This window comes from Nomascus leucogenys, chromosome 19 (genome assembly GCF_006542625.1).
Source record: "Nomascus leucogenys isolate Asia chromosome 19, Asia_NLE_v1, whole genome shotgun sequence".
NCBI classification, from domain to species: domain Eukaryota; kingdom Metazoa; phylum Chordata; class Mammalia; order Primates; family Hylobatidae; genus Nomascus; species Nomascus leucogenys.
The window spans coordinates 43,222,122-43,249,873 of record NC_044399.1 but is presented as its reverse complement, the minus strand read 5'-3'; the positions used below and the strand labels follow the sequence as shown (position 1 = coordinate 43,249,873).

Genomic DNA, 27,752 nt, shown 5'->3' with positions numbered 1-27,752 from the left:
CCTCTATCTCATCCTTCCTTTTAACAGAACTGATTTTGGTTGGGTATTCACCCTTCTGAGTAGTCACGTGCTTCGGGGAGGACCAGCACCAACCCCAGACTCAACTGATGAATCCTGATTAGTGTAATTATAGTGGATCTATTTCCCTCCCCAGGGATAAGCTGGGGCATGCTAAGATGTTAACTCTGGCCAACAAGATATGAAGAAAAGTATGTAGAGTGTGGAGGTGGAAACATGGGAACATAAACAAGAGGAAATGCTGTTGCTCTTAAAAAGAAACAGAAATGCACAAGGCCACTGGGTATTGTGCCTAGACACTGCAGTGTCTGGATATGATGGCTGGAACTGAAGCCATCTTGCAACCATGAAGGAAGCTTGCCTGGAGCTCATGGCATTACATCAAGGATGGCACAGCAGAAACATGAAGGGAAATCAGAGTCTCTGATGATGTTTTCAACCTCAAAAGAATCAATCCTCTTTAAAACTTCCTGGTTATATATGGGATAGTAAGTTGTCTGTATTTAAATTTTGATTTGGGTTTACTGTTATTTGCAGCCAAAAGCATTCTAGCTGCATAAGTCTGAATTATTTCAAGCCTCTGGGTAAATGTTAACAGATGGTGCTATTACTGTGGGAATTAGGAATGACAACAACAGACTATGCTACTTAATTTACTAGCAAGACTGTATTTCAAAGCTGTTTACCATGTTATGTCCTTCTCCCTGTCGGCACTCTTCACCCACCCCACAAACAGATACATATATCACAGTCATGCAAGTTAGGTACTAATCTTGCTGATCAGTTCATCAACTGTATTATAGGCACTATCTTCCCCATACTAATGGTCAAGTCATTGGGAAAAAGGAAATTATGTTCTTCTGACAAAATGTTAGAAGATTCTAACCTAGAATATAAACTTCATTCTCTCAAAGAGGCATTTTAGTTATTATAGAATTTTTAAAGGTAGACAATTATGAAATTTTCCTAGATTCAAATGTATTGACTACCTACTATATGTAGGACACCATTTTACATTTTTATCTGACGTGGGATAATTTACAGTGTATTTAGCTGTAACTAAAACTAATTCTTTCTGTTGCTTCCAAGATATATCTCAAATATATATATCTTTCTCACAGTAGATATATCTACTGCTCCTAATAATCAGAAATATGCCTTTCACCTGCCTTAATCAGTATCCCGACAGCAGTATTCCCCAAACTGTTGGATGGAAAACAAAATGGCAATATATGTTGAGAGAGAGAGAGAAGAGAAGAGAGAGAATCTCCATGGTCAAATAATTTAGGGAAATGCTCATACTGCATGCTATATCCCACTCTTGAAGATTCTCAAAACACATTATAGCACAGGTCTGAGAAACCTGTCATTATTTAATTCAGCATTTCTAGTCAGTGAATAACAGAAAAATCTATCTTTCACTAAACATCTCTTAATTTCTTGAGAAAACTAGTATTCCTTAAAACACAGGACATATATTCCCCATTAACATAGCTGCTACTCAATTTAGAAGTGGCACACAAACACTAAACACAGAAATAATCACACCAAGTTGTAACCAGACTTTAAAATCTACAGAGAGAGCTACTTATTCATGAGCAACTCCCTTCCAAGGCCTTGCATCACATTCTCCATGCCCACCAGCCAGTGGTACAGAATGCAATCACTTCTCAAATAATTCCTAAAGCAATGGTTTTATCACGGAATACTCTGATACAAAGACTTGTAAATGAATCCCAATGTTCTGTAAAATTCAAACTAGTCTCCTGACATGTCTATTTTCCACACTCACTGATAGTCTCAGAACCTAGTACAGTGCCTATGCAGACTAAGTGACCATGAATCCTGGCTCTAGGAATGAATGACTGAATGAACACTTCCATCATGTCCTCTCTTTCCTCATCTGATTCATCTTTTAATTTTCTTAGACATGTACAATTTGTGTTCCAACTTCTACATCTCTGTTTATGTTACATGATCCCATATACAACACCCTCTTCTCTACCTATTCGAATCCTGACCATCCTTTCAAGTCCAGATTCAACCCAGACTGCTACAAGCAGACTGGCCTCATCCTCCTCTGACCTCTTATCCCCTGACAGTCAGTACCAGAGAGTTTGATACTCACATTTCCTAAACTAGTTTCCATGTTGGTCTTACCTCTCAATAAATGGTAAACTCCTTGAAATCTCAGACGTGTTATAAACTACTTTTGTACATATCAGGATGCCAAGGTCCATAAGGAGTATTCAATGAAAAAATTAAGAGTATATTTTATTTAAGAGTTCAATGTATAATAACAATAGCTGGAAATTCCTGAAATTTCCAAACTGTACATTATTCAAATCAATAGTTACAAGGACCAAGTTCTGAATAAAGAAATATTATCCAAGTTCTAAAGAAACTGTTCCCTCTGGCTTTAACCTCTTAGACTCCATTTTCTCATTTGGAAAATAGCTCAGTGGTATTTCTCTACAGGTATTGAATGAGCAAGAAATACTGCTTGTAAACCCCCTGATAAATGAAGACTTTATCTCATAGTCCTGGAAGCAATCCTGACGTCTTAAATTATGTAATCCTGGTATTACATTATATTAGTCTGGCTCATATAAAATGTAAGCTACAAAAATACCAAAGCTAAGAAAAAATATTTACTCATGCTTTTACTAAGATGCAGAAAGAGGATACATGCATTGCCAAAATTCCATAGAACATGCTCAAACTAAAGCAACAATGCCTTAATTATTAAAGAAGGCAATGGCCTGAAGCAGTATTTAGAAATAAAGATTACTTGGTCCACGTTAAGAGTCAATATTTAAGAACACAATGACTAATTCCCACTTCAAGTTCATGAAAACATTTCTTTTTAAGAACTTCTTTTCAGTTAAAAACTTTATTTGTGGTTCTCCTACCTGTAATCTATGAACCTAAGAATGAACAAAAACTTGAAACATGAAACTCTCTAATAGGCCAAAGTGTCAGTATAGACTTAATTCTGACTTTAGGAACATCTCAACCAGGGTTACACAAAACTTGTACTTTACCTCTCAGTCTCCAAAAATACTCATTTATCTACTCTGCCTAAAGAGTAGATAAATGATTGAATGTTAATTCTACAAACAACTCTGGAAAATGCATGAATGACACTCCAGACTATACCAAAACACTAGAGCTCTTAACTTACTTTCAAATCACTAATATTTACAATCTTATGATAAAGTACCTCTTTGAGAAAATAAACTTCATATTTTAAATCAGAATCATCTGAATCCAAACTAGTATTATCGTTGCTAACAGAAACTTCATTTCTAAATAATCAACTGATTTTTAAAAATGTTTTAGTTGAGCTTATTGTGAACTAAAAATAACCATTAAATTCTATCACCAGCACTAGCTCTGTGACCTTGCACAAATTGCTTAACTTTTCTGCACCTCAATTTTCAGATCTGCAAAATGAGAATGAGACTGGATGACTTCCTAGGTCCTTTCAAAGATAAAAACAAATAATAATAATGGTTATTAGTATCATTTTAATTAAAGATATCAATGAAAGATATAAGCACAGACTCTAGAGAAAGAGTTAAGTCTAGAGAAATCATATCATAAGCAAGAATTATCATAAGCCTCAAAATCCTCTATCAATAGCACAAAACTATTATCAAATATAAGAGTTTTATAGAGATAAATTAAAAAAAAGTTAACTTCTTGCTAGCAACACTGATATCCTTATTGGGATAATTTCATTCATTCTCTACTTTCTAACCAGAAAACTAAGATTTCTACCTTCATAGTTTTACGACATTCCTGGTTGACATTAGAAACCTTGAGCCTTGCTCCTCCCTCACCTGTCTACATGAGAACAGCGAGGGGCTCATTGAGGTAAATAACATTCATGCACCAAAAAGTACACAATCCTTATTGTCTTTCAACGTCCAAATAAGGAATCTTAAAGTCAACCCAAAACATAATTCTCCTCTGGTCCACTCCTACCTTTCCTGCTAAAATCAACCTACCATGAGGGAGATTTGAGATTATTAGTCAACATTCAGACTTTGGGTGAAGTGACTAATTTCTCACAGAGTCTGACAAAATAAAATCTAAAGCCAACTCCAAAAAGGTGACATCCTGCCCATGAGGGAATCCGTTGTTTGGTGTGTAACAGCACATGCTCTGCAGATAGAACTCGCTTTGTGTTCTAGTTCTGCCACTTTCTGGCTGTATGGCCACAGGCAAGCAGCTAAACCTCATGAGCCTTAGGTTCCTCTTCTGTGAAAAATGAGTATGACACTACCTACCTCACAGAGCTGCGATCCCGGCTAAGTTAGACATGTATAAAGGGTCTGGCATGGCCCGCACACTAAAGAAATGTTATCTTCCTTCACAACTTCTCCTGTCCTTCTACACAACTGAACAGAGACTCCAGCACCACAGATAACTGCCATATTCTTCATCAGACTTGGAGTTCCCTAGGGTAGAGAGTATTTCTGATTTATCTTTGGATCCCAGTAACTAGCAGAGGGCCTGGCCCAGAGTAAAAACACAATAAATGCTTGTTCAGTGGAGAAAATTAGAACTGTTTGGGTTTGAGGATGTTAATATTACCCTGGCCGCTCACGTCTATAATCCCAGCACTTTGGGAGGCTGAGGCGGGCGGATCACAAGGTCAGGAGTTCAAGACTAATCTGGCCAACATAGTGAAACCCCATTTCTACTAAAAAAAAAAAATTACAAAATATTAGCCAGGTGTGGTAGTGTGCACCTGTAATCCCAGCTACTCGGGAGGCTGAGGCAGGAGAATTGCGTGAACCCAGGAGGCAGAGGTTGCAATGAGTTGAGATCCTGCCATTAAACTCCAGCCCAGGCAACACTGTGAGACTCCATCTTGGGAAAAAAAAAAAAGAAAAAAAATTACCCTGGCCACAGTCAAAAGAAAATTCTGTTTTTCAATTTGGCCAAATAGGGCTTGCTACAAGTTACTATGTAGTTCAAAGCAAATAAGCTATTCTGAATTCTAATAATTACATTCTCTAAAATATGAAAACCCAATTGCCCTGCAGCTTTCAATTTTAGTTTTGAGAATTCAATTCTTTCCCAAACAATAGAGTAGGTAACCACAGAAACTTGTGGAATCTCTTTTCCTAGAAAACATGAAGAACAGGAGAGAAGCCAGTCTGTCTGGAAATTCCTTCAAAATCTCTCTATAAGCACGATGCTGGACTGGATTAGATGCCCCTTGAAGCATCCTTCCAGACATACACCACTAAAATGCTAAGAAAAATAACTAAAATAATTCTCTATCACTTATACCCTGGAAAATAAAATAAATACAATTTAACATCTCCCAACATAGTCACTAGAAACAATTTTACTTGGCTCTTCCCATGATTTTAGAAACACATTTTCTTCTTAAATTGTACTAAATTATCCTAAGCTATTAATCTGAATATAAGCTCTCTTTAGTAAGATAGAATAAAGATTGTACTTAACACAGTAAACAAGACTATTATTTTGTTCCTCTTTCAATCTACCTGTTTCCATGTACCCCAAATCTACTCATTTCCCAACGCCTTGTAAAAAATACTACTTCCCCCCAACATATACTCCATTCAATTCTCCCGTTTGTAAATTTCTAATGTGTTCATCACTCACATCGCATTGTACAGGTGATTTTTACATGGTGTCTCCTATTTGTATCTGACTCACATGTAACATTTTTTGTTTTCCTAACTGAACTGTAAACTCCTTGAGTAAGATCCAAGTTTTATATTCTTCATGTACTCCCCTATTATGTTAATACTGAGTTCATGATAAGTGCTTTCAAGTTCTCATTGGCTCACTGATTTAAGGTGGAGAGAGCATGCAAAAGCTAGACAACGCTGTACGTTAAGCACCTGTATGAAGCTTTGGCAAAGCACACTCCAAGAAGTCAAAAATAAACCTTTTCTGATTGCTACATATTGACATGTGTCATTTGGCTGGGACTCACAGCTGAAAGTTAATGCACATAGGGGCTTAAAGGGAAGACCTAGAGCTAAGCGCCGTATTAGTTTAGCTCCTGTCCTATAAGAAATGAGGAGCTATGAAGGTGAGCCCACTCACATGGAGATGGAGGCTATTTTAGAAAACATGTATACTGCACAGGTTGCAGAGCTTTGCTTGTTCCGATTTTACATAAAATCAGTTCTTCATTCTGTCAGGCCAAGTCAGTCAGGCAGCAATAAACAGGAAAAGAGCTTTAAAAATTAAAATGTAATAACATTATTTTAAAAGCACAAGTGAAACTTGTGTTTTCTCATTCTTTAAAACCCAAAAAACACATCTAAAATAAGACTAATGGGTGTAAAAATTCAGTCATTACAGGTACACTCTACACACTTACAAAGGATCCTCTGCTTCCTTCTCTATATATGAAACAGGAATTTCTTGTCTCTACTATGTGACAGGGATTGTTCTACGGCACTGGGAATACATCATTTTACCAAACTTACAATTCCAGTAACATTATGTAAAGGCTGACTTTAGTATTTTAAAGAAAGAAAAGGCCTCAGGGATATTCCAAACCTTATTTTACAGAGAAGAAAACCAAAGCCCAGAGAGGTTGGCTATTTTGTCTCAGTTGATTATAGTGGTTATATTGTAACAAACGCAGGAGTAGAAACCAGATTTCTTATTTCTCCTCTAGTAACAAAATTTGCTTACTCATTAGGTAATTATTCCTATATGCCTCCTATACGCCAGATACTATGCTAGACTCTAGGTACCCAAGAATGGTTAAGATACTGACCTTGTCCTCAAAAAGCATGGTCTTAAGAGCAAGACAATCAGATGAGTACAATCACAGAAGTGGTAACAGAAAGAAAAACTAAACTATATCTCTAATTGCCTAGGACTTCCAATATTTTAAAGAAAATGAACTTCTAATAGTTTGTTTTATCCTCACAATAGCCCTAGGAGTACACAGCACAGATCTTATTATTCCTGGTATATAGATGGAGAAACTGAAGTGCAAAGTGGATAAGGGGGCCTATTAAGGTCATCTCCAGTGGCAGCAAAATGCCTAGAGACCAGGTTTGTTTACTCCAAGTTAGACCTTTATTTCCCATTAGATGGAAAAATCAGATGTTCTTTTTATGTCCAGTTCCCTCTGACCAAGAACACACATTTCCAAATTGCGAGCAGGACAATCTGTGGTTGTGAAAGGAAACAACTGACTTGTGAGGTGTGTCACCAGCTGAGGTTAGTTATCCGGTTGATAAGTAACCAACCAAGGTATCATTATTACTAGCCTTCTTAAAGTGTCCATTACGTACACAGAACAGATGAAAAAGGTCCTTCCTTCAGGAAGTTAATATTGGAAGGAACAGGCATATAAACATTTCAACAAAAAGTGACATAATTAAACAAACTACAACTAAAAGAACCATCACAAGCAACTGCAAATTTAGGACTAAAGGTTTTGCAAAGCAAACCTAATGGGAGCTGCCAAGAAATATATCTTCATGGGTTAAACAGGGAACAGAAGCCTTGTACACATAATGGTCCATACCGATCTTCAGATTACTAAAATTAAAAGCTCTCACATTCTTCACAGTTAAAAACTGTCTCATTCCTATTTCCTTTTTTCTAGAAACCTTATATATTTTGTAATCTTTCCCATCCAAGAGGAATAAATTTATAATGGAAGTTTCCATCATTGTAACTTTGGCAAAAAATTAAAATTGTATGGTATCGCTGCTATATTCTTCCTCCCTCAGATACAACCTAAACGAGGTTTTCTCATTTTCTGATCATTTTCTCCTACACATAGTAAAATGTATATATATTTGTATATACATTCAAGAATCACTTCATAAAAAACAAAAAAAAAATTTCTTCAAGTTCAGTTTTAAACATTAATTTTACTTGTTTGATGACTTAATATCATATTTCATTTATACCAGTATTTATCAAGGCCTTATAACAGAACCCAACTGTTTTAAACTGTAGCACACTGGAGAATTATTAACAAAATAGACAAAGCTAAGGAGAAACAAATATTAGTGATTTCAAGTTAGTGACAGGAAGAATTTCTTTAAGAACAGGCTAAAAAATAAAAACTATAATCATCCCTCCACAAGAGTAATGTTTTATTTATTTAAAAAATACTCAGTTAAGGCCGGGTGCAGTGGCTCACGCTTGTAATCCCAGCACTTTGGGAGGCCGAGGCGGGCGGATCATGAGGTCAGGAGATCGAGACCACAGTGAAACCCCATCTCTACTAAAAATACAAAAAAATTAGCCGGGCGTGGTGGCGGGCGCCTGTAGTCCCAGCTACTCGGAGAGGCTGAGGCAGGAGAACAGCGTGAACCCGGGAGGTGGAGCTTGCAGTGAGCCGAGATTGCGCCACTGCACTCCAGCCTGGGCGACAGAGTGAGACTCCGTCTCAAAAAAAAAAAAAAAAAAAAAAAAATACTCAGTTAAAAAAAAATTAAAAAGCTCTCTGATATTGCCTGAACATGCTCAAGGGATTTATACTTACAGCCAGTTACCTTCCTTTTAAATATTTGGTGAATGTTACAGGGTGACAAGAAGCAATTTAAATGATAATTCGGAAATACCATAGTAGGTTTCATTAGAATTATCACTAGTACATCACAAAATGATTTCATATTTTTTTAATTCCTAAGATTTAGTTCCATCACACAAAAATGCATTTCAATAAACATTAGCTTAAAACTTAAATATGAAGCATAATGACTTTTTTAGGTAAGAAGGGAATAGGGCTTTGAATATAACTCTAGATCCTCAAGAGAAAGACCACCGGGCCAAACTGGATCCTAAATAAAGTTAAGGAAGTAATTAAACGTGCAGCAACAGTGACATCTAGTGTTAACAATTGCAATTCAATTAGATTACCATTAAATCCTCTTAACTGCTAAAGAACAACTATTCAAAGCTTTTCTTCTTTAAAAACAAACAGATCAGATCTTGTGCATTTTTATCTAAAAACTACCCAAAATCAAAATAGTTCCACAGGTTTCTTTTCAGGCATAACAAAAAAGCTGTTTTGTTAAGACAAAAACAAATTAGAGGGTAAACATAAAACTAAAGACCAAAAGTAAAAAGCACTGTTTATTTCTTGTGGTTAACACACATAGGTGCTCCTCTTAGTACCAGAGTTTAATGCAAAGGTAATGTGAGAGATGTTCTAATGAGAGGATCATAAACATTTAAACTTCCACCTATAAAATTAAAGATATTATATAAGCTAGGATAATATATACAAGTAAAGTTAAGACATTTCAGGAATACTTAAAGAAGATGCAATTTTAAAAAAAAACACTAGCTTTTGCATGGAGAAACAAGCTCTACATTTCACCCCTTGCTACCCTGCTAAATTTTTGTTGCTTTGAAAGGTCCGCTTATTAAACAGTTGATATTTTTGCCCAAGGGTTTATAACTTGGCATCATAGGTTAATTCATTATAGTATTTTTATAGTTTTATGCTCCAGATGAATCTGTAACAGTAGGCACAATTTCAAACTTTGTTTTTGGCCAGGACAATATTGTATTTAAAAAAAAAAAAGTAAAGTTAGCCTTAAATGGAGCTTACCTATTTGTTTTGGAATGTTCATCCTTTGCCCTTTTAACTCCAAAAATTCTTGTGATCAAGGCACTAAAGAGAAGTGTGGATGAATTTCGCACCTAATGTACAAATGAAAACACAATAAGGGTTAAATATTCTTGGCATGAAACCAACATTTACAATGTTCAAACTAGATGATTCAAAATCATTACCTAACTGGCTAGCATGAAGCTAAAAAGACAGATTTGTGTTCATAAAATAATTAAAAAAAAAAAAAAACTTTACAGTCATCGATTCAATGACTTAAAATGAACTCTACAACTCAATCACATGCACACAACACAGCCTTTTCCTATATTCCTAATATTACCATCAACAGTTTTCATTGTATCTCTGCACTTAGAGCATCAAATAACACTTTTTAAAAAATTCATTTTTCTATATTCTTCCTGACAATGAATATCGCAGTAAAACCTCAGCTCTTTCCACTTATTTTCTGAAATCATTTTACCCATGAGAAAATACTTATAAAACCTAACTTCAAAGAACCAGGCCCAGTGGCTTACACCTGTAATCCCAGCTACTTGGGAGGCTAAAGTGGAAGGATTGCTTGAGGCCAGGAGTTTGAGACCAGCCTGGGCAATACAGTAAGACCCCCATCTCAAAAAAAAAAAAAGTATTTTTTTAGAGATTTTTTTGTTTGTTTTGTTCCTGATTCTGTTTTTTTGTTGCTGTTTTTACAGCCATGGCACATGCCTATAGTCCCAGGTAGTCAGAAGGCTGAGGCAGGAGGACTGCATAAAGCCAGGAGTTTGAGGCTGCAGTAAGCTATGACTGTGCCACTGCACTCCAGCCTGGGCAAAAGAGTGAGAACCTGTCTTTAAAAAAAACAAAAAGAAAATCCAAAATTCCTAACTTCAAAGAATCCAGGTAATTAATATGGCCAAGAAAATAGTTAACATCCAAAATGTTGCTTATCAGCTTCACAATGCAAGTAACTTATCAAGTAATTTCAATACTGAAATTATCTGATAACATTAATAAAGATAAGAGGCAGGAATTATCAAGAAAAAACACAAATTATTTCTCCAAGATGATAATAATCTTTTCGGTATCTTTTCCAAACCAATGTGTCAAGATGGTTTGGAAGATCATAAAAGGGTCTTGACTGTTTTGGCACCATAGGCTTCCTCAATTACTCTGTCAAATCAGTGTAGAGATATATATGTACTCACCTTGCTACAGTGTGTAAGGCCCTATACCAGCACCATGAATAAGATCCAGAAACAGAAAACACATACTTACTGGTATTACAGACCTTAGACTCTAATTAAGTAAGTGACACAACCACATGGTGTGTTAAATAGCAATATAAGTAGAAAGATCACTAAAAGTAACAACGTTAAGATTTAGAAAACAGCTTCCTGAAAGCGCTGCCCTTAGAGTCACAAGCTCAAATGCTCACAGGAACAGTGAGTGACACAGGCAGCAGTGGACTTGGTCTAAGGCAGTCAGTGTCAGCTGAGTTGCTGCCATGAGGAAATATAAGTCCAGTTTTGCCAGATCATCTGCTTTTTCAAGAGAAGCCAGAAACCCTGGTTTTTACGTGAAATCTATTTTGAAATGCTGGCAGGAAATTAAAGGAAAAAAAAAAACCACCATGAAGGCCAAATAAAACAGTGGGTGGGCTAGTTTGTCCTACTGGCCACCAGTTTGTAACCTCTCCTCTAGAAGCCCAGAACTGACTCAAGTCATGCATGGTAACCATAGAAGTGAACTTTACAGATATAATGGCACAATCCATATCAAAGCTGCAATAAAACCCTAAAACTGAACAGATTCAATTACGTTCATTCAATAGCCATCAAACATCGATGGAGGCCCTACTATGTGCCCTGCCTAATTTAATCCCCAAATAACAAATGCTGTTACTTTATCAATATAATCTCTGCCCTCATTCAGGTCTGGATTATCTTCTACCTGATCTAGTGAGGTAGTTCTCAAAGACTTTTAGGGCTAAGATGACTTGGTAAAGACATCTGGGACCTTCTCTCCTCTCAGAAATCACACAAAAACACAAAAAGAAAAGGAAAACAGAAACACTGACTCCATCTTGCCCTAAGCCATACTTCCTGACAAAGGCTGCCAGGTGCAGTAAAATTAAAACAGGAGTGCCTGGAGATGTTGAGAAATGCACACCTTAAACAGAACCGTAGAGGACTATTTTACAAAGTGAATGGGCACCCTCTGAAACAAAACTCCTTTGATTCAATAGCCTGATGGCAGGAGACACATAATGTCTTTTTAGTAATATTAAGATGGACCAGAGGGTTCCAATCCTATCTGCCTGATCCATCCTGATACGGTCTGAATGTTTGTGTTCCCCCAAAATTCATATGTTGAAATTCTAACCTCCAAGGAGTTAGGTGGTGGAGGCCTTTGGGAAATAATTAAGTCATGGGGGTAGAGCTCTCACGAATGGGATTAGTGCCCTTATAAAAGAGGCCCCAGTGAGCTGCCTCACCTCTTCCACCATGTGAGGACACAGCTAAAAGGTGCCATCTATGAACCAGAAAGTAGGCCTTCACCAGACACTGAATCTGCCAGCATATTGATCTTGGACTTCCCAGCCTCCAAACTGTGGGAAATAAATTTGTGGTATTTTGTTATAGCAGCCCGAAGAGACTAAGACATCCCTTACAAAGTGCCCTCATTAGCAATCAATGATGATCATTACATTTTCCATTAGGTGTAGCAAAATCACGATATTCTATAGGCCTTCTGCATTAATCATTTACATCCTCAGAAAAACTTTATTTTTTTAAAGCTTTTCCTCATCTGCTATTTGGTTACCCTGTTCATCAGTTAGTAAAGAATTATTTCCATATATTGATCATTTTCAGAATAATTAGTTCATGCCATACAAACCTCCAAAGGTGACTGCATGATTGTTTTAAAATCACTTTTAAATTACTTTTTAAAATTGAGGTATAATTCACATATCATAAAATTTACTATTTCAAAGGATGCTATTCAGTGGTTTTTACTATATTCACAAAGTGTGAAGCTATCACCACTAACTAAATTCCACAATATTTTCATTACCTCAAAATGAAACTCGGGAGCCATTAGTCATCACTCCCTATTCTCCTGCAGTAGGAAAGCACCATATGTGGCCTTTTATGTTTGGCTTCTTTCACCTAGCATAATGTTCTCAAGGTTCCCCCATGTTGTAGCATGTATCAGTAAGTTATTCCTTTTTTATGGCTTAATAATATCCCGTTGTATAGATATACCATATTTTAAAAATCTGTTCTTCATTTGATGGACATTTGGGCTATTTCCAATTTGGAATATTATGAATAATTTTGCTAAGAATACTCATGTACAAGTTTTTGTGTGAACATGTTTTCATTTCTCATGTCTATATACCTAGAAGTGGTATTGCTTGGTCATATAGTAACTCTATGTTTAACCTTCAAAAGAACTGCCAAAGTGGTAGCACCATTTCATAGTCTCACTAGCAATGTATAAGGGTTCCAATTTCACCAGTTCTCCAATTTCTCCACATCCTCCCTAATACTAGTTATTTTCCATGCATTTTATTTTAGTCGGCATGGAATGGTAACTAATTGTAGCATTTTCCTAATGACTAATGATGTTAAGTATCTTTTTGTGTGCTTACTGGCCATCGGCCTATCTTTTTTGGAGATATTCTTTGTCCGTTTTAAAATTGGGTTGTCATTTATTATTGAGTTATAAGAGTTCTTTATATATTCTGGACACTCCACTCTTATCAGATGTATAATTTGCAAGTATTTTCTCCCATTCCGTGGGTTGTCCTTATACTTTCTTGATTGTGCCCTTTGAAAAACATTTTTTTTCTTGATGCTGGTTAAGCTTCCTTTAAAAAAAAATTTTTTTTAACTTTTCTAGAGACAGCTTCTTGCTCTGTCGCCCAAGATGGAGTGCAGTGGTGTAATCATAGCTCACTGCAGCCTTGAATTCCTGGGCTCAAACAATCCTCCAGCCTCAGCCTTCCGAGTGGCTGGGACTACAGGTGCATGCCACTATGCCCAGCCAGACATTTTTAATTTTGATCAATTCTAATTTATCAATTTTTTTCGTTGCCAGTCTAATTTATCAATTTTTGTATTGCTTGTACCTTAGGTGTCATATCTAACTAAATGTTACCTAATCCAAGGTAGAAAAATTTACCCAGGTCCTCTTCTAAAAGTTTTATAGTTTTAGGTTTTACATTCAGGTTTTTAATACATTTTGAGTCATCTGAATATGGTATGAGATGGAGATCACATTCATTCTTTTGCATGTGGATATCCAGTTGACTCAGTACCATTTGTTGAAGGCTATTCTTTCTCCACTGAATTGTCTTGGCACCTTTATTAAATGTGGGAGTTTACTTCTGTACAATCAATCCTAATCTGCTGATTTATATGCCTATCCTTATGTCAACGCCACAATCTCTAATTTATTGTTGCTTTGCATTAAGTTTTGAAATTGGGACCTGTGGGGCCTCCAACTTTGTTCTTTTTCAAGATTGTTTTGGCTATCATGGGTCCCTCACATTTCCATATGTATTTTAAGATCTGCAAAAAAAAAAAAAAAAAAAAAAAAAAAAAGCTAGAAGGGATTTAACAGAGGTTGTGCTGAACCTATAGATTTGGGGAATACGTCATCTTAACAATAGTTAAGTCTTCCAGTGATGAACACAGGAGATCTTTCCATTTATTTAGGCCTATAATTTCTTCAAAAAATGTTTGATAATTTTCAGTGAACAACTCTTGCAGTTCCTTTGTTAAATTTATTCCTAAGTATTTTATTCTTTTTGATGCTATCATAAATGAAACTGTTTTCTTAATTTCATTTTTAGATTTTTCATTGCTAGTGTACAATTTCTGTATGATGACCTTTTGTCCTGAAACCTTGCTAATAGACAAGCTTTAATTTGCATGTGTGTGGATTCCTTAGGATTTTCTATATTTAAGATCATGTCATCAGAAAATAGAGATAGTTTTGCATCTTCCTTTACTGGATAACTTTTATTTTTTATTCTTCTCTAGTTGGCCTACTAGGAACTCCAGTACAATGTTGAATAGGAGTGACAAGAGTGGATTTCCTTGTCTTGTTCCTGATTTTAGAGAGGAAGATTTCAGTCTTTTACCATCAAGTATATTGTTGACTATGGATTTTCCATTGAAGTTGAGAAATTCCTTTCCATTGAAGTTGAGAAATTCCCTTCCATTCTTAGTTTCTTTTCACATAAAATAGCATTAGATTTTGTCAAATGCCTCTTCTGTATCTGCTTAATCATGTGGTTTTTGTTCTTTAGTCTATTTACACGGTATATTACATTACAATGGTCCTCCCTCATTGGCAGTTTTGCTTTCTTTGGTTTCAGTTACCTGTGGTATAGTACACTAAGGTATTTTGAGAGCAATCACATTCACTTAACTTTTATTATGGTCTATTGTTATAATTGTTATCTCTTATGATATCTAATTTATAAATTAAACTTTATCACAGGTATGTATGTAAAGGAAAAAATATAATCTATAGGGTTTAGTACTAACCATGGTTTCAGGCATCCACTGGGGGTCTTGGAATGTATCCTCCTCAAATTTGAGGAGGGGACTACTGTAACTGATTTTTGTAGGTTGAAAAATACATACTCTGTTTTAGAACTGTGTAAGTTACACAGAAGAACATTTAAAAGAGTTATTGTAAATATAGAGCAAAATAACTGGCATGAAAGCCTACTTCCTACTTAAGACAGAAGAGTGTCCCCTAGATTTCTGTGTGACAGTATGAATGGTTCAAGGATATCTGTTTCAGGTATTTATGTTTTAGTATTTCATCCATATTTTCTGTTCCCATCCACTATAAACAAAGCTAACAAGAAGGAAACTGAAGTAGACAAAGAATTGAGAAAGAGGTTATGACTAACAAACTGCATTACCGACTCCTAATTCACTGACAATAAATGCTAATATGAATCATTGATAGCAATCTTAATGTGAGTAATACATTAGTAGTATTGGCAATAAAACCATGTCCCTTTTTGGAAGGATGGATGGAAAACATATTAGGTTGGTGCAAAAGTAACCGCAGTTATTGCCATTAACAAGTAAAAAGGAGAGTAAAGACAGAAAAGCGTAGGTAGTAGTAAAGTTAAAAATGGAGAAATGATAATAGCTGTAATGAACCACAAAATGATGCTGTAGTCAACAATGGACCACATATTTAATGATAGTCCCATACAATTATAATATCATATTTTTACTGTACTTTTTCTATGTTTAGATATACAAATAATTATCACTGTGTTATAACTGCCTACATACTCAGCATGGTAGCATACTCAGTATGATAGCATGCTGTACAGTTTGTAGCCTAGGAATAACAGGCTATATCATACAGCCTAGGTGTGGAGGAGGCTATACATCTAGGTTTGCGCATGTATACAATATGATGTTCACACAACAATGAAATCCCCAAACAACAGATTACTCAGAATTAATTCCTGTCATTAAGTAATGCATGACTTTAATCCCAGCTAAAATCTAACCTTCTCACGAGGGAAACACTTCCTGCTCCTGACCTCCTTCTCCATCAAGCCCTAAATATATGGTTGATAGGAACTTGGAATTCGACTGCAAACTGACAACTGTTACCAAAATTTTTCTCTTCTATTCACAGTGTATAACTTTTTCTTTCCTTGCTTGGGTGAAAAAGCTTTCATGTAGACTTGTTTAAAATACAGAAGGGGCTGGGTGCAGTGGCTTACACCTGTAATCCCAGCACTTTGGGAGGCCGAGGCAGATGGATTGCTTGAGGTCAGGAGTTCGAGATCAGCCTGGCCAACATGGTGAAACCCCACCTCTACTACAAATACAAAAATTAGCTGGACGTGGTGGCGGGTGCCTGTAATCCCAGCTATTCAGCAGGCTGAGGCGGGAGAATCACTTGAACCTGGGAGGTGGAGGTTGCAGTGAGCCGAGATGGCGCCACTGCACTCCAGCCTGGGCAACAGAGCGAGACTCTGTATCAAAAAAAAAAAAAAAAAAAAAAAATACAGAACAGTTAGGTAATTAAAACTGGGTTACACAAAGCCTGTGTGTGTGTTCACATGTATATATGTGTATATTTTTCTTATCTATGTATATAGCTTTTCTTATATAATAGAAATGCTCCCTTGAAAAATATTTGAAAAGTATGAATGGACAGCCTACTATGTGCAATCACTATGTAATATGGTCATTTACACACCATACACCTTATCCTTAATAGGCAGTCAATTTCTTAAGGATGGGATCCACATATGACACTTAATATTTTGTCTTGTGTACGTGGTAGCAGAAAAAAATATTTTCTGAAAAAACTAAATGAGATTTGGGTTCTAATTCACCTTCCATCACTTCTTAGCCATGCGACTGTGAAAAGACAGTTAAAACTTTGGGTCACAAGTCTATCATCTGTAATCCAGGAAAACTGTGCTGGGATTTCTGGGCCTATGATTAAAGGGAGGGCCAGCCATGTCCTAGAGTTTCTGGTGACCCTCTTCCAAAGTAGCAAGACACTTCACCTATGAGCAGACAAAAAAAGAGACAGGGTTTCAACTAGCCCATATAGTACATATGAGTGAATTAGAAAAAAGGTCCCTCTTCCTCTAGGTCAATGAAGCTCCATGCCAAGGCACACGGCACAATGAATAGAGCATAGCTAGGTTTCAGTAGTACACAGCTCTCAGCGTGGCACCCTTGTGGCAACCTCATAATTATCAGAGGGCCTGGAGATGCTGGTGCCAAGAGAAGCACAGAGTAGCCATGGCATGGCAGCACTACTGGGCAGATCTGACAGGATCTTTTTCCTACCCTCCTTTGAAACCCACTGCATGCTATGAACCAGATTAGCCTGAGGGAAGCAAGCTAAATATACACCAGATAAAAATATAGGACAGGCGTGGTGGCTCACACCTGTAATTCCAGCATTCTGGGAGGCCAAGGCGGGTGGATCATGAGGTCGAGAGATTGAGACCATTCTAGCTGACATGGTGAAACCCCGTCTCTACTAAAAATACAAGAATTAGCTGGGCGTGGTAGCATGCGCCTGTAGTCCCAGCGACTAGTGAGGCTGAGGCAGGAGAATCGCTTGAACCCAGGAGGCAGAGGTTGCAGTGAGATGAGATTATGCCACTGCACTCCAGCCTGGCGACAGAGCGAGATTCCGTCTAAAATAAAAAGAAAAATAAAAATAAACCCAGTGTGGGTCTTAGAAAGACTCAGAGTGGCATACTCAGTGGAGTTTTTGGGGGGGCTCCACTGGGAAAGCTGAGAACTGCCTGTCCTGCAATGAGGATGAGGATGCAGGGAAAGAAGATCAGGCCTCCCCTAGTCACTGAACATAATAAAGAGAGATGAGTGATATTTTTAAACAAAAACTGCCTAGTAAATTCTCGGGTTCCACAGATTACTTTCTGTTAACTTAGATTTTTAACTAAACTGGTTGGTTTAATCTCTGAAATATTTTTAATATAAATAATATGTTAAAGACTATCACTTCTCACCATTTTTGCTGAGCCACCACCATCTTTTGTCAGAACTATTACAATAGCTTCCTGATTGGTCTTCTTCCTTCCCTCTTGCTATCTTACAATCAAGTCTCCACTTTTGCCTGTATCAATCACATCCCATGACTTTCCTGCTATAAATTTCTTTCATGCAGGGCTTTTCAACGCAGTAGAAGTCATTATTTCAAACCTCAGGTCTGTCCCAACTATATCCATGGAGGCTCTGGTTCATCCAGCCACTTTCAGACTCAGATGAGATGCCCCATCACTGGACATGGGATCTGGCTTCCCTAGCACCTGCCCAAGGGTTGTGCCAACACCTGCCCAAATGGTGGTAATGCCCCAAGGATGAACTTTGACCAGTAAAAGACAAACATATTGGGCTGTTCCAAAAGGTGGTAGTTTCACCTGGTCTGGCTAGAAGATGTACCATGTACAAGACAACCAGCTCAGATTTTCTGCAAGATTAAGTTCCCTTGGTAATATCGTTCTTCTTTCCTTGCCTCACTTCCATTTTTCTTTCATTCCTGCTGGTCTTGGTTAGTACCATTCAATAAAATGTTAGGATCCGGGCTTTACTTCCAGCTCTGTTTCCTAAGAAAATAGGGCCAAAACCCTAGAAGGTAGGTAAAATGCACCTTCTTTGTATTCCTAAAATACTCAAACCTCTCCTCTACAATAGCACAGATTCTGGAGTCGGAAAGGTAATACTTTTACGTCCTTAGGCAGAGTTATTTCATCTCTCTGAGCCTTGTTTCCTTCATCTGTAAAATAAGGATTATAACAGAACCTACCTGGATAATAGAACCTACTAAGATAATCAAGGCAATGTAAATTATGCCAGGTACATGAGAAATACTCAATAAGACAGCCGTTATTATGATTATGTGTTATCTATCCTTGTATTTCTAGTGCTTAACATAACGTCTACAATACAGTGAGTAGATACATCTAATGCCGAAAATATTTACATACTACATTTCTCTGTATTTTAAAAATGCTTACTAGGTAGCAAAGTTTGAGAGATCTGTATGGTTTCAATAAGAAAAAGACTAAGGAGTCTGTAAAAACAAATTAAATATATACATGAATGCTTTCTGAAAAATGTTTCTCTACTGCAAGTTAAAATTAAGTTCATTTTACATGTGTGTTCTCCCTAACTTATCAGGAAAAACAATTAAGTCAAAAGTACAGATGTAGCCAGCTTTAGGCACAGTTATATTCCTAAAAGGATGTGTACAAATCAAAGTTCTGCAAATCAAACCATATTTCACATGCATTAAGGAAAAATCACACTTAAAATCACTTCAACAGAGAATGCTTTTGTAAATTGTTTTTGTAAGTGAATATTTCTTCACATCCATTAAAGAGGTTGACTTATAAATTTAATCTTAGATTAGATTTTTATACAGAAGAAAATATAACTATTGATAATATTAGTAACAGTGTTGATCATTATAGCTATGATATTTATTTCCTCTAGTAAAGCAAACTAAACAGAAATGTTTCCTTCACAAAGTGTTAAAAAGGAAGATCCCAAGAAATAAAATTATTAGTATTATGAAATTAGAAAGAAAATAAAAACACTTATATGTATTTATGCAGCCTTTTGTGGATATGTATGCATACATGTACTATGCACCTGTAAAGCCCACACATAAAAAAAGAGAAAGAAATTAATCAGAATGCTCATATCTGTATGGTAATTTAACAGGTGACTTTTACTGTTCTTATTATGCTTTACTTTCAAAATTTCTGCAGTGCACATGTATTACTGTTTAGTGTCTCAAAAAATAGTCTTTAAAAAAAAAATGAATCACTCATTTCTGATAGTTTGAATTTTACTAAAAAGTTGGACGAATCACCAGGCTTCACTCTCTGAAAGTCCTTTCATGGAAAATATTTCTTGGTTCATCTGGAACTAATGGCTTGAAGAAAGCAATATTGATATTTCTGACAATCACTTTTATGATCTCCAGTATTCCTGATGGTCAAGCCACATTCCTACCTCTCTGACTCTACTGACAGTATAAAGGCATTGCTCTACTTCCTGTAAGTATAAAAGGTAAACTCTGTGTCCTCAAGAGTAGTTATGCAATGCTCTTAGACAGAATTCCAGAAGTGTGTATCTCTTACAGGAAGACGCACAATTTTCTAGGCAAGAGTTGGCAACCTCAAAGGATTCCTCTTCAAAATGGGAGTCTGTGCCTTTGGCTTTCACTGCAAAATACTTACTCTCAATTAGAGGCTTATCATACAGGTAAGAAATGGTTTGTGCAGCTTACGAACTGGAAAGCCTGATTTTCTAGTAAATACTCCACTCTGCAGGTAATGTATTAAGAGCTAGCTTCTTTTCTCCTCTCCCTTTGTCAGACTTTTTACTTTAAGCCACATTTCAAGCATCTATAATTATTCTCCTTACTCTAGAAGACACAATGATATAGGAAAATAAACTATAATGTTTCTCCCAGAAATCCTAAGAAAACACATGAAAAATTACTTTCTTAAATCCAACAATTGTACTGGGTATTGCCCACTATCTTTAAAGTTTTGAATCAAAATGCTTCTGGACAGTGACCATATTACAAAAGAAAATGTGACTCAGTATTTAACCTCTTCCATTTCAATGTTTTGCGAGTATCTCGTTTTTTCAACTTTTCATAGCGTTTATTTGTAGCACTAACTCAACACACTAATACCAGAGTCCACAGCATCCAAAATACAGACACATTTAGATACTCAGAGTTGTTTTGTTTCCAGATCAACATAATTAATCATTAGGGAAATGCAAATCAAAATCAGAATGAGATGCCACTTCACACCCATTAGGATGGCTACTATCAAAAAAAAAAAAAGATAAGTATTGGTAAAGATGTAAAGAAACTGGAACTTGTGCATGGCTGATGGGAGTATAAAATGGTGCTGCTGCTGGGGAAGAAGTTTGTTCATTCCTCAAAAAGTTAAACATGGAATTACCATATGATATACCCAAAATAACTAAAATGACTCAGATAATTTATACATTATAATTCACTGCAGCATTATTCATAATAGCCAAAAAGTGGAAACAACCTAAATGTCCATCAACAGATGAATTTGGATAAAGAAAATGTGGTAGTTCAGCATCACTGATGATTGGAGAAATGCAAATCAAAACCACAATGAGATACCATCTCACGCCAGTCAGAATGGTGATTACTAAAAAGTCAAGAAACAACAGATGTTGGTAAAGCTGTGGAGAAATAGGAAAACTTTTACACTGTTGGTGGAAATGTAAATTAGTTCAACCATTGTGGAAGACAGTGTGGTGATTCCTCAAGGATCTAGAACCAGAAATACCATTTGACCCAACAATGCCATTACTGGATATAGACCCAAAGGAATATAAATCATTCGACTATAAAGATACATGCAACGTATGTTTATTGCAGCACTATTTACAATAGCAAAGACATGGACCCAAACCAAATGACCATCAATGATAGACTGGATAAAGAAAATGTAGTACATATACACCATGGAATACTATTCAGCCATATAAAGGAATAAGATCACGTCCTTTGCAGAGACATGGATGAGGGTGGAAGCCATCACCCTCAGCAAACTAACACAGGAACAGAAAACCAAACACTGCATGTTCTCACTCATAATTGGGAGTTGAACAGTGAGAACACATAGACACAGGAAGGAGAACAACACACACCAGGGCCTGTTGGAGTTAGGAAGGGAGGGAGAACATCAGGACAAATAGCTAATGCATGCTGGGCTTAAAAACTAGATGACAGTCTGAGCATGATGGCTCATGCCTGTAATCCCAACACTTTGGGAAGCCAAGGTGGGCGGATCACGAGGTCAGGAGTTCGAGACCAGCCTGGCTAACGTAGTGAAACCCTCTCTCTACCAAAAATACAAAAATTAGCTGGGCATGGTGGCATCCACTTGTAGTCCCAGCTACTCGGGGGGCTGAGGCAGGAGAACCACTTGAACCCGGGAAGCAGAGGTTGCAGTGAGTTGAGATCACACCACTGCACTCCAGCCTGGGTGACACAGCGAGACTCCATCTCAATTAAAAATAAACAAACAAACAAAAAAACTAGATGACAGGTTGGTAGGTGCAGCAAACCACCATGGCAAGCTTATATCTATGTTACAAACCTGCACGTTCCACACATGTATCCTGGAACTTAAAGTAAAATAAAAATTAAAAAAAGAAAAATGAGGGATGTGTGTATACTGATAAACCGATATACACACACACGCCCCCACCCCGCACAGTATGGATCAACCTTTCATATACTACATGAAAGAAGCCAATAACATAAAGACAAATATTGTACGATTCCATTTACATGAGGTATTAGGCCAGGCAAATCCACAGAGACAGAAAGGAGAACAGAGGTAACTAGGGGTGAGGGAGATGAGAGATGGGAGTTAGTGTTTAATGAGTACAGAGCTTCTGCTCGGGATGATGAAAATGTTCCAGAAATGCACAGTGCTGATAAATGTTGTTGTGAATGCACATAATGCCACTGCATTGTATATACTTAAAAAAACGGCTAAAGTGGTAAATTAAAAAGAAATATAACTGGCTGTTCAAAGAAAAATAGCAACAATGTAGTCTGAGTTTACAAAACACATAAAAGTAAAATGTGTAACAATAACAGCACATAGATTGGGAGGAGAGAAACAGAAGTGCACCATTATTAAGTTCTTATACTTTAAGTGACATGGTGTAATATCACTTGAGGGTAGTCTGTGGTAAGTTAAACATACATACTGTAAACCCTAAAGTAATCACTATGATTAAAAAAAAAAAACAAAGAAAGACGGCTAATAAGCCAACAAATGAGTGAAAATGGAACCATGAAATATCAAGAATCAAAAATGTAGCTTGATCCAAAGATTTCTAAGAAACTTCATGGTAAAGGGCAGGAAATATTTTTTATCATCCAGTGAAAGATTAGTTTATTAAAACCTACTCAGAAGCATAAATTAAATCAATGAAAATAAATAGTGACAGCACTTACTGCCCAGACCGGTGATGTAAAACCCAGAATTGCAGCCTTAGCTCCATCAGCAACATAAGGAATAATATTTTCTCCCAGGCGTGTATCTCTGAATAATGCTCTAAGGATATTTAAAGCATGAACCTAAAACAACAAGTTCAAAATCAGCTGTGGGTTGAAAACTGTGGCAATTCTAAATCTACACATATCCAATAGTACAGCCTCAAAACAAAAAATTTACTGAATTACAAGAAATGGATAATCCACAAATGAAATATCAGATTTAATAAAACACATCCAGTAACTGATAAACCATTTTACAAAAAATTAGTAAGATTCAAACAATGCTATAAAAAAGCTTGATCCAATGGACATACGTAGAAGCCTGCACCTAAAATACAGAGACAACACATTCTTTTCGAGCACACATGAAACATTTATTTTCTAAAATCCCTCATACCTAGCCACAAATAAAGTCTCAACAAATACCAAGTAATGAATAACTTATAGATTATGCTCTGATCATCATGGAATTAAGAAACTTAAAAAAAAACTTTATTTTTTATTTATTAGATGGAGTTTCACTCTTGTCGCCCAGGCTGGAGTAGAATGGTGCAGTCTCGGCTCACTGCAACCTCCACCTCCCAGGTTCAAACGATTCTCCTGCCTCAGCCTCCCGTGTAGCTGGGATTACAGGTATGTGCCACCACGCCCAGCTAAGTTTTGTATAATTAGTAGAGACAGGGTTTCAACATGTTGGCCAGACTGGTCTTGAACTCCTGACCTCAGGTGATCCACCTGCCTTGGCCTCCCAAAGTGCTGGCATTATAGGCGTGAGCCACTGCGCCCGGCCTAAAAAATGCTTAAAATTGGCACATTTTCAAGCACATTAAATACTGGTCAAATTTTTTTTTTTAATATTTTGAAGATGCTACCTACATATCAATACTTGTAGGATGCAGCTTAAGTGAAATTCAAAAAAATTGTACATCTCAAATACTTCTATTTTTTTAAACGACTAGAATGATTGTGGTAAGTGACCAATAAAGTCAACAATAAACTTGAAACACAGAAAGAAAATAAAAATTTAGAGCAGAAACTTTTAAAATAGCAAACACACAACTAAGAGCATTAACAAACCCAAAAGCTGATTCTCTGAAACAGAAATAAACCCCTGACAAGACTAACCAAGAAGAGAGGAGAGAAAGAAGGCACAAATAAAAAATATTATGAAAGAGTTTGAAGCTACAGTGAGCTATGATTGCACCACTCCACTCCAGCCTGAGTGACAGAACAAGATCCCACCTCTAAAATAAAAAAAAATAATAATAATGTATGGTCTCATTTATGTAAAACTCAAAAAAAAAGATAAAACTAAAACTAGAGTATTGGAAGTTAGGCTAGTGGCTACTCTTGGAGAGAAGGGTGTGGAATGGAAGAGAGCAAGAGGGGGCTTTCAGTTGCTAGAAATGTTCTATTTCTTGATGGCTGCACAAATGTGTTCACTTTGTGAAACTGCTGAGGTACACATATGAATTGTACACTTGTCTGTATATGTACTATAATTCCATCAAAAGATGCATATTTCAAAAAACAGGACAGGAACAGCACAAAAAGGAAAACCACAGGCCAGTCGCACTCAGAAAACCAGTGAGATATGCAAGAATGCAAAGATAATATTAAATTGAAAAATCAATACAATTCATGACACCTGCAAATTCTAGAAGAAAACATATTTATCTCAAAAGATGCAAAAAAATTCAATAAAATTCAATTTGCTTAATAAGATAATGGGTAGATTAAAAATTGCAGCAGATTGATCAGAAACAACATAAGGATGCCTGCTCTCTCTCTTTCTATACCAAACTGTACTACAGGTTCCAGCAGCGAAGTACAATAAAAACTGTTTTTAAAAAACTAAAAATTAGAAAGTTAAAACAAACAGCATTATTTGTCAAAGATATGATTATCCATAAAACAAATCCAAAAGAATTTACAGAGAAGTCATTTGCTGTGTTACAGCAATTCTGATAGGCTGCTGAATATAAACACAATTATAACCCAAAAATCAACTGCATTCTTCTCAAACAGCAACAGATAATATAATCTTTAAAAAGTACCATTCATAATTGCAAAAAAATAAGACAATAGAAATAAATCTCAAAAATAATCTATAAGACCTTTATGGGCCGGGCATGGTGGCTCACGCCTGTGATCCCAGCACTTTGGGAAGCTGAAGCAGGTGGATCACCTAAGGTCAGGAGTTTAAAACCAGCCTGGCCAACATGGCGAAATCCTGTCTCTACTAAAAATAAAAAAATCAGCTGGGCGTGGTGGTGCACGCCTGTAATCCCAGCTACTCAGGAGGCTGAGGCAGGAGGATTGCTTGAACCCAGGAAGCGGAGGTTGCAGTGAGCCAAGATTGCACCATTGCACTCCAACCTGGGCAACAAAAGCAAAACTCCATCTCCAAAAAAAAAAAAGACTTTTATGGGAATTAGTTTAAAAAATAATAAATGACATTAAATGATCTGAATAAATGAAATAAGCCATGCTCATGGAAGATTCAATACTTAAAAAGATAATTTTTCCCAAATAAATCAATACATTTAAATTCGAACCAAAATTCCAAAAGGGCTTTTTATTGAGTTTAACAAGCTAATTCTAAAATTTTTATCAAATAGCAATAGGACAAACATAGCCAAGGTCATTCTGAAGGGAAAACAAAAAAAGAGAGATTCACCTTGCCAGATATTATAACTTTTTATAAAGACACAATAATTAAAATAGTGGTTTTAGGCTAGGTGTGGTGGCTCACGTCTGTAATCCCAGCACTTTGGGAGGCCTGAGCGGGCAGATCACTTGAGGTCAGGAGTTCAAGACCAGCCTGGCCAACGTGGTGAAACCCCATCTCTACTAAAAACACAAAAATTAGCTGGGTGTGGTGGCACACCTGAGTAGCTGTAATCCCAGCTACTCAGGAGGCTGAGGTGGGAGAATAGCTTGAACCCAGAAAGTGAAGGTTGTAGTGAGCTGAGATCACACCACTGTACTCCAGCCTGGGTGACAGGGTGAGACTCCATCTCAAAAAAATAAAAACAGGGCCGGGCGCGGTGGCTCACGCTTGTAATCCCAGCACTTTGGGAGGCCGAGGCGGGCGGATCACGAGGTCAGGAGATCGAGACCACGGTGAAACCCCGTCTCTACTAAAAATACAAAAAAATTAGCCGGGCGTGGTGGCGGGCGCCTGTAGTCCCAGCTACTCGGAGAGGCTGAGGCAGGAGAATGGCGTGAACCCGGGAGGCGGAGCTTGCAGTGAGCCGAGATCGCGCCACTGCACTCCAGCCTGGGCAACAGAGCCAGACTCCATCTCAAAAAAAAAAAAAATAAATAAATAAATAAAACCAAAAATAAAATAGTGGTTTTGCTCCAAAGATAGATTAATAGACAGCACAGAAACAGAACCACCTATCTATGAAAACACATAATAGAGGCAGTATAAATCAAGAAGAAAAGGATGTATTATATCAGAAATGTCTCTGTATTAGTTATCCAAATGGCAAACATTAAATTATTTTACTTTACACTAAACAAAGACAAATTACAGGTAATATAAAGACTTGTACACACTCCAGCCTGGGTGACAGAGCAAGATCCTATCAGTAAAAAATAATAATATGGTTTCATTTACATAAAATTATGACAAGTAAAACTTCAAAACTTTTAAAAGAAAATATAAAATATCTTTCTCAGTCGGGTGCAGTGGCTCACGCCTGTAATCCCAGCACTTTGGGAGGCCGAGGCGGGAGAATCACCTGAGGTCAGGAGTTCGAGACTAGCCTGGCCAATATGGCAAAACCTCGTCTCTACTAAAAATATAAAAATTAGCAGGGCATGGTGGCGGAAGTCTATATAATCCCAGTTACTCAGGAGGCTGAGGCAGAGGTTGCAGTGAGCCGAGATTGTGCCACTGCCCTCCAGCCTAGGCCACAGAGTGAGACCTCATCTCAAAAAAAAAAAAAAAAAAAAAAAGAAAAAGAAAAAAGAAAGAAAATATAAAATATCTTCCTGATCTTGGGGTATAATTTCTGAAATAAGATCCAAACGTACAACCCATAAAGGAGAAAGCTGGCCTATTTTATTAAAATTAAAAATATCTATATAATAATAGAGACCACTAAGTAAAAAGAGAAACCACAGTTTGGGAGAATATATATGTAATTCAAATAATCAAAAAGAAATCAGTATCAAGAAAATATTTTTGAAACAACAATAAAAATCCAACTCCTACAAAACAAAAATGAAGGGACAAATAACCAATATTAAAGTAAGCAAAGTCTTTCAACAGACAACTGTCAGAAGTAAACCAAATGGCTAATAAACATACATTAAAGCTAACTGGTAATAAGAGAGATGCAAAATAAAACTAGAAAACACCATTTCACACTAAGCAGAAAGTCAAAAACTGTAAAAGTCTGATAATACAAAGGTGTTGATAAGCAATGGAAACTCTTACACTCTGCTGGCAGGAATATAAATTAGTTCAACCACTTTGGAGACAACACAACAGCATCGA

The 27,752-nt window shown here is 36.7% G+C and overlaps 1 protein-coding gene across 2 annotated transcripts in view; it reads right to left on the bottom strand.

Annotated features, from left to right (window-relative positions):
- Nucleotides 1-27,752, bottom strand: part of THADA (THADA armadillo repeat containing) — a 358,452-nt gene that overhangs the window by 241,270 nt on the left and 89,430 nt on the right. For both annotated transcript variants that reach the window (XM_030800262.1, XM_030800261.1), the window contains 2 exons: nt 23,198-23,320; nt 9,611-9,702 (listed from right to left, as the gene is read on the bottom strand). In XM_030800262.1, the coding sequence (XP_030656122.1) occupies nt 9,611-9,702; nt 23,198-23,320 (215 nt within the window). The remainder of the gene's footprint in view (nt 1-9,610; nt 9,703-23,197; nt 23,321-27,752) is intronic.